Below are 15800 nucleotides of genomic sequence, written 5' to 3' on the forward strand. Positions count from 1 at the left end.
TGGCCTCCAGAGCACTTAAGCAATTACACAATCAATTACATATCAAAATTACAAATACAGGTGAAATTTTAACCTAGGTACTGAAAATTTAAAATTGAAGCAAACGGAATTCAAAAAACGTCTTTTTGCTAGCTTATTCCTTGCTCCTGGTTATTAAATTAAATTGGGTTGAATATTTTCATGAGGACAAGTTAACAGGGGGTTGAAAAATCAGCATGTAAAACCCTATGGCCAGTCTTAAAAAAAACTCACTGTATAGCAGGTAGGTACTATAATAAAATAATATGATGTGTAATAAAATTCTTACACAACCTCAGGTTGCAAGCTGCGGATCGCCGAACTGGTCAGATGAAAGTGAAACAGGCTTTGAAGGTTATCTGAATGTAATTTGCGACAACCCATTCATATTACAAACGCTTTTTTTTTAATTAGTGGTTATATTTTTCCACTATTTTAACGGTGGTTCTAACCCAATATTCTAGAAAAAAAATTATAATTTAAATAGAATGTATTTCCTTAAAACTACTAGTTTACAAGGTACTTTACAAGAATTTACAATAAATATAATCTAATCCTAGTTAAATACAACAAATAAAAAATAATAACGATTTTTCCCTGTTCGAAAATAACAGTTTGAAAAAAGTCTCACGAGTCATAAACTCAAAAATGAAAATGTATCTTACAGATACGTAAAAACTTGAACTGGGCTTCTTCTCATTAAAACGAATCGATTCTTATTTCCCAATTTCATTTTCGTACTTAATTACGAATTAATACAGCTAGTGTGATGACATATCTGGTAAGAGGAGCATTCTACTTCATTAGAAAACATAAATGATTTGTTTTTAATTGCATTACGCCCGAGGGTTGTCTATGAATACCCTATTCCTCAACCGATTGCCATCAGAAGTGTACCCTTTGGACATCTCTTTAACGTCATCAGTTTTCTCGTAGAGCGCCGTTTGCGTCGTGAAACACAACATGAAATTAGACTTCTTCGTCTTCTCATCATCTTTCTGATCCTGAAAACCGAATTTGTAATTGGAAATGTATGAATTTTTGTAATTACTCACTTCCACTTTAACCCTTTTGTCTTTCTTCACGTAAGTTTGTTTGTAGAATTTGGAGAACAAGAAGTAGAACATGACGGCGTGTAGACCTATCCACCAGACGAACGCCTTCGGGTAATTGCAATCAATGAAGAGCAACTGGAAGGCGTGGACCATGACCAACACAAATTGTACCTGAACAAAAAATCGCGCAGCTTAAGTTGTGTCGGTTGTGATCGATCAGTGATGTTTACCATTTGGATGGTGGTAAGATACTTCTTCCACCACAGGTACTTCTGGTACTGGGGTCCAAGTGCGGCGATCAGGTAGTAAGAGTACATGATGATGTGGACAAAAGTGTTCAAGAATCCGAAGAAAGTGGAGTGACCGCCTGGGGTAAATTTGACGCCGAACCACACAGACATGGGCATGATCCCGTGGTGGATCACGTGGAGGGTCGAAATGTGGTCGTTTTTTTTCCGCAAAACGAAGAAGATCTGGAAGAAGATTATTGGGTAGAGAGGGAGTCGAAGCGATTAATGGGGACTAACCGTATCTAGAAATTCCGTGAATTTGGAAAAGTAGTACCACCAGCAACCTCTCGCCATCTGCAAATAAGATCATCAGCGAATGTCAATTGACTGAGTAATATTACTTACCCTTAACGCTAATGGATTTAGCGAGTAATCCACCGGCTGGCATTTTAAGCTATAGTGAGAGGCCCATCCCGCAGCGGCGCTCTAAATACACAAAAACACCCTTTATATTGTTATACGAGTTGCACAAGACAGTCTACTATTGAACGAGATGGTTTAGTAGAGCGTCGTGCTCTAAAGGAACGAGTTCAACAAATATCCTGTGAAACGAGTGTAACATGCTATTTTTTCTACTTCGGCTTCATTAATTTAATTTTTTTAAATATAAAATAATTATCTAGTGACTTTTATTTGTGATTTCATTGAAAATCGCATTAATAAAATTATAACCAATCAAATTTTGTAATTTTTACTTTAACAACCAATAAGACGATGATTTAGTGAAAATCACCATGGACATCATACAACACATTGATTTCCGGAAATCATTCATTCATTCATCAATACACACTTATAAATAATTTTATTTATGCGATTTTATAGCTGAATCTATTTCGAGCCGTTTTGATTTTCAGAAATTATTATTTCTCCCTGTCTCGTTCTTTTAGCGTAATCGCAAAAAGAACTCGACAGGTCGAAATAATTTCAGGAAATCAAAACGGCTCTTAATAGATTATATATGAAAATCGCATTCATAAAATTATAACCAATCAAATTTTGTAATTTTTACTTTAGCAACCAATAAGACGATGATTTAGTGAAAATTACCATTACACACTGATTTCCGGAAATCACTAGAGAGATTTTCGGAAATCATATCACGCGGGCATTCATTCATCAATACACACTTATAAATAATTTTATTCGGAATCGTATTGTAATATGCGCATTCCTAACCTTATTCGAGGGCGGAAAGTTAACCATTTCTTTTTATCTTTTCTTCCCTCTCTTGGTCAGTAATAGGCCACTTTCCGCCCTGTTATGACGTTTTTCCAGTGGCGTACACGAATTGTCGAAAAACGGTAGAAATGAAATTGCACCAAATTAATTGTTTATTTGCTAAAAATGTAACGATTCCGAATAAAATACTATACAAACCTCGATGGGAAGGTGTTTCCTTCCTGTCTCGAGCATTAGTTCACCTCGGCTACGCCTTGGTAAACTATCTTAGCTCTCGACAGGAATGAAACACTTTCCACCTCGGTATGTAATCTACTATTATTTATGCGATTTTCTAGCTGAATCTATTTTGAGCCGTTTTGATTTCCAGAAATTATTATTTCTCCCTGTCTCGTTCTTTTAGCGTAATCACCACGCTCGACAGGTCGAAATAATTTCCGGAAATCAAAACGGCTCTTAATAGATTATATGTATATGAAAATTAAATTTCAAATTGTCTCCAAAATGTTGTTACAAATCTACCCCCTTAAAAGTTTATTTTGATCCAAAACATGGATTCAGGTTCAAATGACATCACATTTAACACATCAATACCAAGCCCAGGCCCACATTCAATTATCACCAGAAACGATGCTATAAAATTGATCTTTGTGAAACTGTTTTCGGTGTCACAAAATGCTCGTTGTGACACCGAAGTAGAAAAAATATTTGTTTACATAATTTTGAATAAGCATTTTGCTGATCGTGCACTATGCGTGATCTAGTCGTCCTTGAAAGATGAAAGAATATTTTCATAATTTATCCAATTTGGTAACTCACCTCGTAAAACAAATACGTGCTAAATATAACTTGGAACAAGTTGTACAGGATTAAGGTATACTTCAGATCGAACGGCTTCCTATTTTCCATTAGTCTGGGACCTATTACTTTAACAGTGTAAGCGTATGTTAGGCAGATGCACATCGTGGGGAATGGCGAACTCATCAGGAACCAGTCGTTTACCCTGGGATCTAGGATTTGATCATAAATACCCCAAATTGGCGAAAAAACTTCACACTTACCACTTTTGTTATCCATGAGGTCGTGGTATCCCTCTATCACATTTGTTAATATTTGTGCCATTTTGTCTGAAACAAAAACTAAATTAAATCACTGCCCCACAGTTCGGAACTTATCTGAGAATATAAATGAAAACTATTAGATCACTAAACAAATTCTTTCGTGAAAGTACGAACTAATGGATATTGATACATGAATTGTTGCTGCTGCGAATAGCAAGCAATTTGGACGAAAAGGTGCATACAATTAACAAATTAATAAGGCAATTGACAACGTTTTTGAATAAAGATATGTACCTATTGCAACAACACTTCCAACTTATCAACTCCTAATCAGAAGTTATTTGCATCTTTTATTGGGTGTATTATCTTCTAATTGCATTATCTAACTATGATAAACAGCTTAGTTTTTTGGAAACACTAAACTTATCCCCCCAATATTAATTTCATGTTAGTTTAAAGTGCTGAATATACATATTTCTTGTGTTTAAGGTCAGCGAATTTGTTTTTATTGTACCGTCAGGGTTACAAATCTATTAAACAATTTTGACGTTAATTAAATGATTATAACACTCAACAGATTAAGCTGCAGTATAACTCTCGATCGTTTTTTTTAAATTTATGAATCTTATTAGCAGTATTTAGGTTGCAAACAAAGCGTAAAAACAAAGAAACTCTTCCTTTGGTTCATTTCTTTTTGCAACAACTTGACAATCCACTGTCAGAACTGGTTAAAGTTGTAAGGGAAAAGAAAAAATGAACAAGAAAAGGTAGACCCAACAGCCAAACCAATGACCCAACTCGACTCAATAAGGTTTGAAAGTCAAGTTTAGCTCTTAGTTTCAAAACAAAAATGAAGGCATAAAGAACGACTTGGACGAAACTTCACTGATGTATCAAGAGAATTTCCAATAAATTAGGGAAAATATGTTAATACATGATTTAGAAATACCTAATTATGAAGGAACACTTTACCTGTCACTCATCAGAAAATGTAATATGTTATCTGGAGAAAAGCTCTGGTTTGGTATTCTTACTTTTTAGTTTTTTTCAAAGATTTTATAAAATCAAAGAAACTGGTACTCTAGAGAACTGCATGATATTCATTATTTTACGTTTATAGTACATATTATGTAAAATGCAAGAACGTGGTAATTAAGAACAATGTCCTTAATTAAGTACCTATTTAACGGATAACTACAGTTTAACATATTTGTAATCAACAAAACAAAAGTAATGAACAGTTAAGCACCTCATCTGAGGTTATGATCAAGAACCAAGAACCATATACATAATGTTTATTACAACGTTTCCATCGTGATAGGTTCAAGTTTAACTTGAGAAAATCATCTCCGAGGCCAAGATTAACCTTGAAATTTAGACATTTTTATCTCAATGTGTAACTATCATAGCGTAATAGTGGTAGAACAAAGCAACAAGAATATTTTCTTTGTTGGTGAAAATTTTCTATTCAAGTCCGCAGTGAACGATTTATTATTAGTTGACGTGCAAATGCTGAGACTGCAAATCGTTTTATTTAAATAACTGCAATGACGTAATGTTCAGTGACCAATAAATGTAGGTAAATTTTGCAGGAGAATTGCAAAGATAGATGATTTAGCTTGAAATTGCAAAGGCAACATTAACTACAGAACTGTAAATACTTTTGTAGAGAGGAGACAAAGGACACGACTTATCATTGACCATCTAACGATTTCCTCAATAACACGAGGAATTTGCGAAAATTTATATTCGCATGGTGTAAATTAATGTTAATAAAAAGACGTACCGCATTGTTTATTTATTCAAATGTATCTGTAGTAACAAAATGTTTAGTAACAAAACCATCGAATTAATGCTCCACACATTCGCTTTTCACTCTCGTCTCTTCGTTACGTCTTATTTCGTCAATAATAATTATATCACTTACGTCTATCTATCCGCGAGTGTCTGAGTGCCAACTTGTCTCAACATATTTTGAATCTAATTAAATTAAAAGTAAATAGTTTCCAGGTGGCGAAATATGCGACTTGTCGGTGTTTCATCACTTTTTACATGTTTTCGAATTGTTTGATGTTAAGGTCAATCCTCGAGTGTCAAAAGGCAAAACAAATAGAATTGGTTCAATGACATGTTTTGTTTGACTTGTTGACAAAACGGTGTTAAACGTCTCAATTTGAAAAAAGTCGCATTGCTTTCCATATTGCCTCACTTCGTTGGCATTTAATGTCGGAGCAACTGAAAGTTGAGCATTTCAAGTCTATGGTAATATAATTTTGAAATTGATCGGCGGAAAATTCCGGTACTTTAAATTATAAGCGTGCGGTTATATAATAATTGAATGCAATTGCTTGGCGGCAATGTGGGCTAAGGTGTCAGTTCACAGTGCTGCAAGAACAAAATGGAAAGTGCTACACATGATAACTCCTATACAAACAATGAAAGTGTCTCGATTCGTAATTTTGCAATAATTACAATAAGAAAACGCCAATCAACGGTTTCGTTTATGGTGCAGAAAATTATTGCAAAACGATTCGTACATAGTTGGTAATAATTTTGCTGTGTAGCAAGGTTTGTTTTCAAAATGTGAGTGCGTCAAGTTTCGTCATTAGAAAGTCGATTTTTTCAATTGAAGATTTGATTGATGCGAAATGTCAAATGTGTTTTAAAATAATCTTTGTTGCAATTGCTTTGCTCGGCGGTGGCCGAGGCTTTGGAATATTTAAACAGAGCGAGGTTAATATTTAATAATAAAAAATTGTTTTGTTTAATTTTTAAATATGCAAAAGTAGACGAATGGTTTTCCCTAAATTAAAACTTTATTTTTTCGTTTCAAGGTTTGTTTATGACTTCCCCATTTTTTTAAATCAAATAACTGACTTACCTTACTATTGCCTAATTAATTTATCACAGAACACAAGTCACTAATATATTTATTGTTTGTGTTATTGATTCTTGTTTAATTTTACAACTTGTCGATGGAGGAATTGTATTTATTAAACTACACCAACAACGAACTTGAACAAAGTTTTCTTCCAGTAGCGAGTGCTTACTTTTATAACGCTTCCCCACCTGTTCTGAAAACTTGACCTATCTTACAGTATATTTTGGACTTTGCTATTCACAGCATTCATCTACAGATTTTTACAGGAAATTCCGTGATAACCCGACACAACATAATTGTGATATAATGTCACAATTCTTTCTTTCCACGTTTATTTTTTACGTGCATCAGTTTGTTATACATACTCGTAATTAATTTATTTTTCACGTTAAACTGTCTGCAAAATAAATTATTTCAATAATTACATAATCACAGGTTCCACAATATTTCAATCTTTGTACTTTAATAAATAAAAAAAAATTACACTGAATTCCGCAATAGTCACATCGGAAGTAAGACCTTTTGAAGAAGTAATTGTAACAGAAAGCTTCTCTAACTTATCATTTAAAATTCTTATGTTTTTACATTTAAAATAATCTTTGAGGTGAATCATATTTTTTTAAATTTTTTGTACCTTTTAGAAATACTACTTTTTGATCATTTTGATCAAAATTTAACAACTGTCTGCAAGTAAATATTTACCTGTATTCTGAAAATATTCCGAAATGACTAAATTCTTTTAAACTTGTGGAAACATACCAAAGGCAAAGTAATTAATATGTTAATTTCAGGTATAAAGAAAATGACGATAAGTATTTACTTATATCTTTGGCTAATTACCCAATACCAATTAAGCTCTTGGTATGTATTTGATTTCTTAACGATTTAGGTGGACGTATTGGTATTTAAAAATAAGTGTAATACTAATAAATAAAGTTCAAAGCACTAGGGTTATCGAAAAAACCAAAAAAAGGAGTTGTTGCTCCAGACATGCACTAAATCCGTTTTGTGAAATTTAAGCTATTTTTACCGAATTCCTCTCAAAGTTGATTTAAGAGTTTAATTTCAAGCCAAGAAAAAAATATTTTGTATTATTCAGTGACAAAAAATATGTAACGTATAAAGACAGTGCTCAAACGCAGTTTTTCTGGGACTGGAAGATTAATCTGATGAGAACGATGGCTGTTCCAACAAAGAAAATTAGTGTGGGTAATAAAAAATAAACAAAGGATTAGATAATTAGAAGGACGCCATGAAGTAAAATATTCAACAGATATTAAAATCTCAACAATCTGTTGTTGACGCACGAAGAAATTTACTTCGAAAGCTCTATTTCGTAGAGCTGTCTTAAAAAAAAAAAAAAAAAAGAATGTGTGCTTAAGACCGCACAACAGAAGTGAAAACTTATATGATGCTCGTTACTGATTTTAAGTAAATTAAAATTAATTTTTTTTTAATTAATAATAATGTAATATGTACAGTTGCGGAATAAAAATTTCAGGCACTATTTTTCTGTCACTTCAACAAAATCTCTGTAAAGCACCTTCTACTGCCATCATGACTGACATTCAAAAATTAAACTTTTCTGTGTCAGTCACCCAATCAATTTTGAATTTTGAGATTTCAGTTAGTTGCACTGAGTGTAAATAAATCATCGCTTTGATATGTTGCCTACCCGTTATTATGCCACAAATGACAATTTTTGAATGCCAAAAAGACAAAAACATGGCAAGAGTAAAAAATAAGGTTATTAACGTAAAGGTTGTTTTTGAGTTTATATCATGACATTGACAATAGTGCCCGAAATTTTAATTCCGCAACTGTACCTATTCTATAAAAATATATCATTATGGATGATAGTACTTGGAGGAATAAGGAGCAAGGCATAAATAATTAATATAATAATATTATTTAAATCCAATGCTGTTTTTAAATAAACATAAAAAATCTGTATTTTTTAATAGAAACTGCAAATACGTCCGCTTTTAGAGGTACACTCTGGCAAAATTTGTGAGGTTAGGTTTGGATGTTTCAGTTTTATTTTCTTGACGATGATATTGAACACAACACAAGTTTCCATAGCAATACCCATACCCTGTATTATGATAGTTTGTCCATTTTCCTCTTCACATTTTGCTACACACATTTTTCCAATGGATGAATTGTTGGAGCCATATAATTGAGAATTACGTATTAAATACTACATTGATCTGTAAACTTACAATACAACAACAAAGCGCTTGCTTTCATCCAATCAAAAATGTTTATCGCGGTTAAAACGTCCTGCTACTCTGTCATCTGTCAAAAGTGATTAAAATTGCATGCTACTCCTGTCAGATTTTCAAATTATTTTTAATAACTGTAAGTATTATAAATAAATAATTAACGTTAAAGTTTGTATTCTGGAATAAATAATCTTGCCAAAAATAACACGACCTGATTTTTTATATCTGATAAATTTCCCAATTTTCACAAAAATGATCTACAATTTAAAAAGAGAATCATTATTTTGTGGTAAATAGTACGCCCTAGAGCATTTCACAATTTCCTGATAAATTTTGTTTCTTATTTTTAAAAATGGAAAATGATTGGGAATTATTTCTAATTGGCATTACCAATTTCTTCATGGTATTTAGATACTATGTGATTTTTTTCAGAATTTTTAAACAACATTTACATATTTTTTTTTAATTGAACAGATAAATGTCCAAGTTACGCAAAATTAGAGTACTTCGCAAAGCGGTTTTGAAGGTCTCTCACTTCTGAACTGTAATAGATAAAAAATACCGTCGTTCTTGATTTTTTCAAAAACATTGTGTGCTCTACAAAAAGAGTTTTACATCTACAGTTTTGCTTTATCTGCCGTAGTTTTCTATAGGTATGTAGGATTTAGTGATATATTTTTTTTTAATTCTAAAATTACAGCATAGACGTACATACCCAATAATTTTTTTTTATCACAAGATAACGTCTTTCACTATTGTAGTGAAATGTATTAAAGAAAGTGTGTGTACGCAGGAACGTAGGCCAGCTATGATTTTGACCAAAAAAAATCAAGGTAGTTGCCCCGACTGCTCTGAAACGAAACGCCCGAACACTCGTAAATTTACGAGAAAAAAAATGGTGGGCCAGTGGGCCAAAAACTTTTAAAAATAAAATTTTTAAACCTAATTTAATTTACAAAATTTAATTAAAAAACAAAAACATTATAAAGAAGGTTACAGTAATGCATTTTCTTTCTTTCGCGAGAAAGGCGTCAAAATTTGCCATTTTTTTTCTCGTAAATTTACGAACGTTCGGGCGTTTCCTTTCAGGGTGGTCATATGGGCAGTCGGGGCAACCACCCTGATTTTTTTGTCTCCAAAAAGCCGTCGCACATCTGGCGACCTCTCCTTGTTAAACAAAATCGTCAAACTACGAATTTAAAAATCTCGTAAAACCTCAAAATACGCTGTCCAACCAAGAATAAAAGAAAGAAATAACGAGGTGGACAGGACAAAGCTCCTGCTCCCAAGAGCTCATTGCCATGGTCACTGTCCATAATGTTTGTTGCAAAATATCGAGAAATTCACCTATTTGATGGATCTTACACCCAGTCATTAATATTTACTCATATTCCCTACAATCTTCATGGTGCTGATTTTCCAAAAATGAAACAAACTCAGCGTCAAGTTAATCAATTAGTGCCTTGAAAATAAAAATGTTTCAACTATGAATTCTTCTGGAATTTTTCTACTGTGAAAATTGAGAAGAATTCTTCTAGGGGATATTGTTTAAATCGTTATTAATGTGCCAATTAGAACTTGTTAAAACTCACTTAACTAACAATAATGTGCAAGAATTAAGATAACTAGAAGAGAAAATGTTATTTTTCATCTGTTGTTCGCATTTCTCTAAACGTTACTATATGTATGTATTATATCCAAATTTCAAATGACTTTTTGTTCTCGACTTAATGTAGTTTAGTGAGAAATATTTACCTTATTAACTTTATTTTGTTGAAATATTTAGGGCAAACGCAAGTTTTGAAAATGTCCAATTGTTTTCTAAACTTTGAGAACACAAGCACAATCTAAGACAAAAGACAATGATTATTATTAAATTCCATACGCGCTTAGATTTTACATTTTTTGACAGACACGGAGACACGTGACCATACATAGTTACCCCAAGGCTATGCTATGAAAAGTACAACGGCGCGTAAAAATTCATCATCTAGTTCATCTTAAAAAAATCGGTCATTTCAATAACAACTTATAACGATTGAAAGACTAGTACCGACAACCCGTTCAAATCAGCAATTGTCAACCCGCCAAGTGTACAATGTGCCGGTAGTAATGACAAGTGGCGCGAATTGTTATGTAGGGCTACCAATGTTATACTGAATTACCTACGTCAAACACTTAACCTGGCGCGTTTAGTATTTTTTACTGCGTTATGTTTTAGAACTAGAATTTTAAATCGTAAAATCTATCACTGAGTGGATTGTATGGACCGTGCCAAATCCAAATAACCACCACCTGTTGAATTAAGTTCGTGAAAACAAAATTACATTAAGTGTATGTATAATGGCAACTTTGATATTACTAGGATGCTAGACCAATCAAATCTGAGTACACAACGTTGCCGGTTGATTTTCTGGGTAGAATGCAGTGTTGGTGGTTATTTGATTTTGGCAAAGACTATACTAATTGAAAATGTTATTTTCGTGTTGCATAAGATAGTGATAGGTGTCCCAGATAAGATCAAATTCTGATTGTATTATGCTTGAAACGAAACGAAATAGTATATTATGCACTGAGGGAGTGAAATGCATGATTTTTACACGAGGAGCAGTTTGTAGCCCGAGGGTTCTACAAAGCACTGAGGGTAAAAATCATTCACTCCCGAGGTGCATATACTATTTTTTGCACGACTCAACGATTTTAATAGAAAAAAGCCGAAAATATGTACTATGGCGGACAATAAATTTAGGCCGGCAAATTTCTGACATTTCAAAAAAGTCAATGCAAGCGACCATTTATTGTCATTATGACTGATGTGTCAGTTTGTCAAACTGAAGGTTTTTAAGCTGTTTGGAGTTTCCTTCGCCTTTTTCGTAACTAACAGATCATGACGCACTAGCATAACTGATTTGTAGTAGCACTTCTCTCTGGTGCACGCTTCTTTTCCCAATTTTAATTTTGATTATCGCTATCACGATGACAAGAATGACAAAAATCGAAAATGGGGTTAGTTAAACATAATGCCAGCTTCACATTTTGATGTCAACTCAATGACAGGCCGGCCTAAATTTATTGTCCGCCATAGTAAATTATCACTAACTGTCAAGTTAAATTTAAGTGTCATGTTGACAGTTAAAAATTATTTTGACACTTTCGATTTTTTTCAATTAAAATTGTTGGATCGTGAAAAAAGCAGTATAAGCACCTCGGGAGGACCTTCGGGCTTCGCCCTCGGGCTCCAAACTAAAATAGAAAATTAATATGAAATAAATATGTATCATAAAATGTTGAGTTCCCTATGCTTTTTTTCCAGAGGGAAATAAAGTTGACTAAAAGCTTGATTTGGCTATGTTTTTTTGCCCAAGGGGAAAAAAGAGACACTTTACTCCATACAATCAGGGAGTAAAATTGCTCATTATATAGAGGTCGTCTGTAGTTGGAATTTTCTTTCACTTACTTACGATAACTTTCTCAAAAATGCAACAATTTAAATTTTATTTTTATTAAAAAAAAAACAGTTTCTTTCAAAAGTAACTGATATTTAATAGTACGGGGTGATCAATGACTGTTTAAGTTGGTAACACTGGATCGTATTTTAAATCGTATAACAGGAGTAACTTCCGGTTATTGGTGGCTTGTCGTTGTTAATGCTATACCTATATCACATATTTGTCAAATAAACCAACAAAACATATCCAGTTGCAGTGTTATAAATAACCAAATTAAAAAATGTTCTTAATTGTATTGCCAACTTAAACAATCACCCGGTACACCATATATCTCCCAAAAAGTTTACAAAAATGTTGTTCTACTGAACGAGATGGCTGATTAGAGCATGAGTGCAACGACTAAATATCTGGTGTTTTTTTAAATTTCACCTCAAAGTAGACGTTGAAGAGTCAACTGTGAACGCACCACTCGTGTAAATCCGTAAGATTTAAACGGCTGATCCGTGATCTGTACCTAATCCGTATATACCGTATAGCGCGGTCACAATCGACTCTTCATCGTACTTTGAGGTGAAATTTTAAAAAACACCCAGTTCTTAGCTATACGAGTTCAGTAAAACCACGCCTTGCGAGTAGTATTTTATTTGGAAATATAATTTAGATATTAAATGTCAGAATATATGAAAATTACAAATAAAAAATAACAGGCAAGTTGTTTCAATAACACGAATAAATAAATAAAAATATTTTCCAAATGTGTTCAGCCAGACTTTATTCAGTATTGTATTGTCAATATTTACACCGATAAAAATTAAAAAAATCCGTATTAAATGTTTTTGATGCAACATTAGTTTTTATGCAGTAATGCCAGTAATGGTTGTTATGCTGTCTGTAAAGCATCGGGTGTTCATTTAAATTTCCGGTCAAAGTTGGCGTTGATGAGTCGATTGTGAACGCACCACTCGTATAAAAACCTAAGATTTAAACAGCTGATCCGTGATCCGAAATCCGTGGTGCGTTCACAATCGACCCCTCAACGCCAACTTTGACTGGAAATTTAAATGAACACCTGATACCACATTATTAAATTATATATTTTTTCTTCAAACGTCCGTAAATTGGCATCTAACGAGCTGACGAGCGGCAGATAAAGTTATTATCTACGCTGAGAGCGGCAGATAAAGTTATTATCTCCGCTGAGGGCGTCCGTGAAGTTATTATCTCCGCTGATAAGCGGCAGTAAAGTAAATTAGCTAAATCATTTGAAATTCCTACCTGGTTTCTTAACATGTCTTAAATAATTTGTTATGAAGGTTTGAAGAAAAAATAGTATATGTTATTCGGAGCAAAAATGGTTTTATGTGCTTTGGCTGGTTTGTCTGCCTCACTGCGTTCGGCAGCCAATCTACCAGCCGCAGCACATAAAACTTCATTTTTGCTCCTCATAACATAATATACTATTGAATTTAGTAATGCAGTCCATTATTAAATTTATTATTGTATAAAATGCAAAATAAATGGTTTATTCAAATGAACAAAAGGCAATTATGACAGAAAATTGTTTTCTTCAAGAGTGCAAAATCAACGGTGAGTGATCGTTACAGTGGTTTGTCACATTTAAATCCACATAATAAACATAACATTATTAAAAATTGTTTTGAAATTAATTTCTTGAAAATCTTTTTTAATTGATATTTTCAAAATCTTTTTAATATTTAAAATAAATGAGATTATAGCTGCATATTTTGAGCCCCCATATCTTCAAACCTGAAGATATAGAGTTTTTTAATTATTTTTCTCATTATTTTCTAACACAAGTTGATATTTATTGCCCCATTAAGTTGTTCCGCGAATTTTGGGACACCCAGTATAATAAGGTATACATTAAACATTTTATCGACTAAGTATTAGACGGACTTACCAGTCGGAAAATTCACCATACAAAACACATGATCGCGCACAGATTTTGACACCAAAAAATAATAAATCTTTAAAATAAAATATTTATAATAGTTTTTCACCTGAAAAGATAGCAAAATTCAACTTACGTTTGAAGATTATTATTACACAACAGTTTTAGACTCTTCAGAGAAACCGCCATAAGTATTTGTTATGTGAAATCATCGCTCATTTCGTTTAACACATTTTATATCATTTAACATTTAGTAATTTTTATTTGTTTCTCGCAATTCTCTATTTGCTGCATCTAATCTACGATTTTATATCAGTCAACAGACATAATTTTGTAATGCCTGGCAGAGCTTGCAATCATTGACCTGAATTGTACCTTAGAATTTCCTCGGGGTCATCAATACGGGAAGCCATTAATACACATACGTCACAATTCTGCTTAATTTGTTCACCTCTTCCTCACAATTCTAAGAAGCTGTTTGGAAATCCCAAGAAACTGTGCGCACCGGTTCACAGGACATACCCATTTGCATTTACATACACCTCTACAAAAAATATGTGTGTTTTTGCCCAAGGCTGAATGACACAAAAATCTGATCAAACGCTTCTCTAGTTTGCATTAGATAAAATTTATTGTATGTCGTAAGCCGGTTTCGGTATTTTCTTAACAAATAGCAGTGGTGCGGTTTCGTTATTTATGGAGAGTCATTGTTTTCATTTGAATTTTGTAACTAATGACGTTTTACACGAATTATTTCAAAAATCTTACAACATAGGCCTAATAGAAATTGTAATTAAAAAGCGGTAAAAGCGTTCCCTTGTATTGCACCTGAAAGTGCTACTACTCATACGTTTCTAAATAATAATAATGCGAGTACCAATTCTTGTCAAAGAATGGAAGTTCTTAATTCAATGATTTTATCTCATAACAAGTGTGTTGCTTATCAATATTTTCATTCTGGTTGACGAATTTTTTGCATACATTTTACAAGGAAGGTGATAAATACCACTGCATTTTGTTTGTTTACGACAGACAAAAATGTAATTTCAGGTATGAAATATGATGTAGTAAAATTTTTATTATACATTGACGCGAGACGTCATTTTAATAAGAATGTCGAATTCATTATGGTCTTGTCAATAATAAAATGGTAATAAACTTATGTAAAAATCAATAAACTTTTTGTCAGCACCCACATTTCTAAGAAATAATATTGTTTATTGCTAAATGTTAAATTTTCATACAGGTTGTCCTAAATAAATCACTAATTAATGTCCCTTGTAAAGAAACCTGGTTTGGAACTTCAACCGTAGAGTTAAATATTTTTCTGCAGCTTACATAAAAAATATTAAAAACTTATGTGTATATTAGCCATTCACAATCTTTTTGGGACCGAGTTGGTTATGACCACCTACAGATTTTGTTGGCAGTACCACGGTGGTAACTATTGGTTGATTCAAAATGATTGTGGATAAATATGGCAACTATGTACGAAAATTTATGTGGCATGTGGCAACTGTGTGGGTAGGATAGAATTGACGCAATTTTGAAAATTGTCAAATCAATGGTATGAAAAAATCAAATGCACGCTAATGAAATGTCAACTCTACCCCACCCACATAGTTGCCATACTTATCCACAATCATTTTGAATCACCCAATAAATTCCCTAAAGGAAATTGACACTTTTGTGTTAGATTAGGTTGTTTTTAGTTTAAGGTTATATTT

At 32.9% G+C, this 15800-nt stretch overlaps 1 protein-coding gene across 2 annotated transcripts; it reads right to left on the minus strand.

Moving 5' to 3' along the window:
* Positions 1-490: 490 nt before the first annotated feature.
* On the minus strand, positions 491-14116 carry LOC138125495 (very long chain fatty acid elongase AAEL008004-like). Of its 2 annotated transcripts, none has more exons than XM_069040838.1 (8): positions 14083-14116; positions 3607-3672; positions 3365-3555; positions 1709-1789; positions 1601-1657; positions 1304-1546; positions 1074-1244; positions 491-1022 (listed from the first exon to the last, which is right to left on the minus strand). In XM_069040838.1, exons 1-8 carry the CDS (start codon positions 14099-14101, stop codon positions 855-857), a joined length of 996 nt encoding a protein of 331 aa, XP_068896939.1. In that variant the 5' UTR covers positions 14102-14116; the 3' UTR covers positions 491-854. The 2 variants fall into 2 exon arrangements, with proteins under 2 accessions (XP_068896939.1, XP_068896940.1); XM_069040839.1 differs by lacking the exon at positions 14083-14116 and adding an exon at positions 6488-6648.
* Between the last annotated feature and the right edge of the window lie 1684 nt (positions 14117-15800).

The sequence above is a fragment of the Tenebrio molitor genome, chromosome 3 (genome assembly GCF_963966145.1).
Source record: "Tenebrio molitor chromosome 3, icTenMoli1.1, whole genome shotgun sequence".
Lineage (NCBI taxonomy): Eukaryota > Metazoa > Arthropoda > Insecta > Coleoptera > Tenebrionidae > Tenebrio > Tenebrio molitor.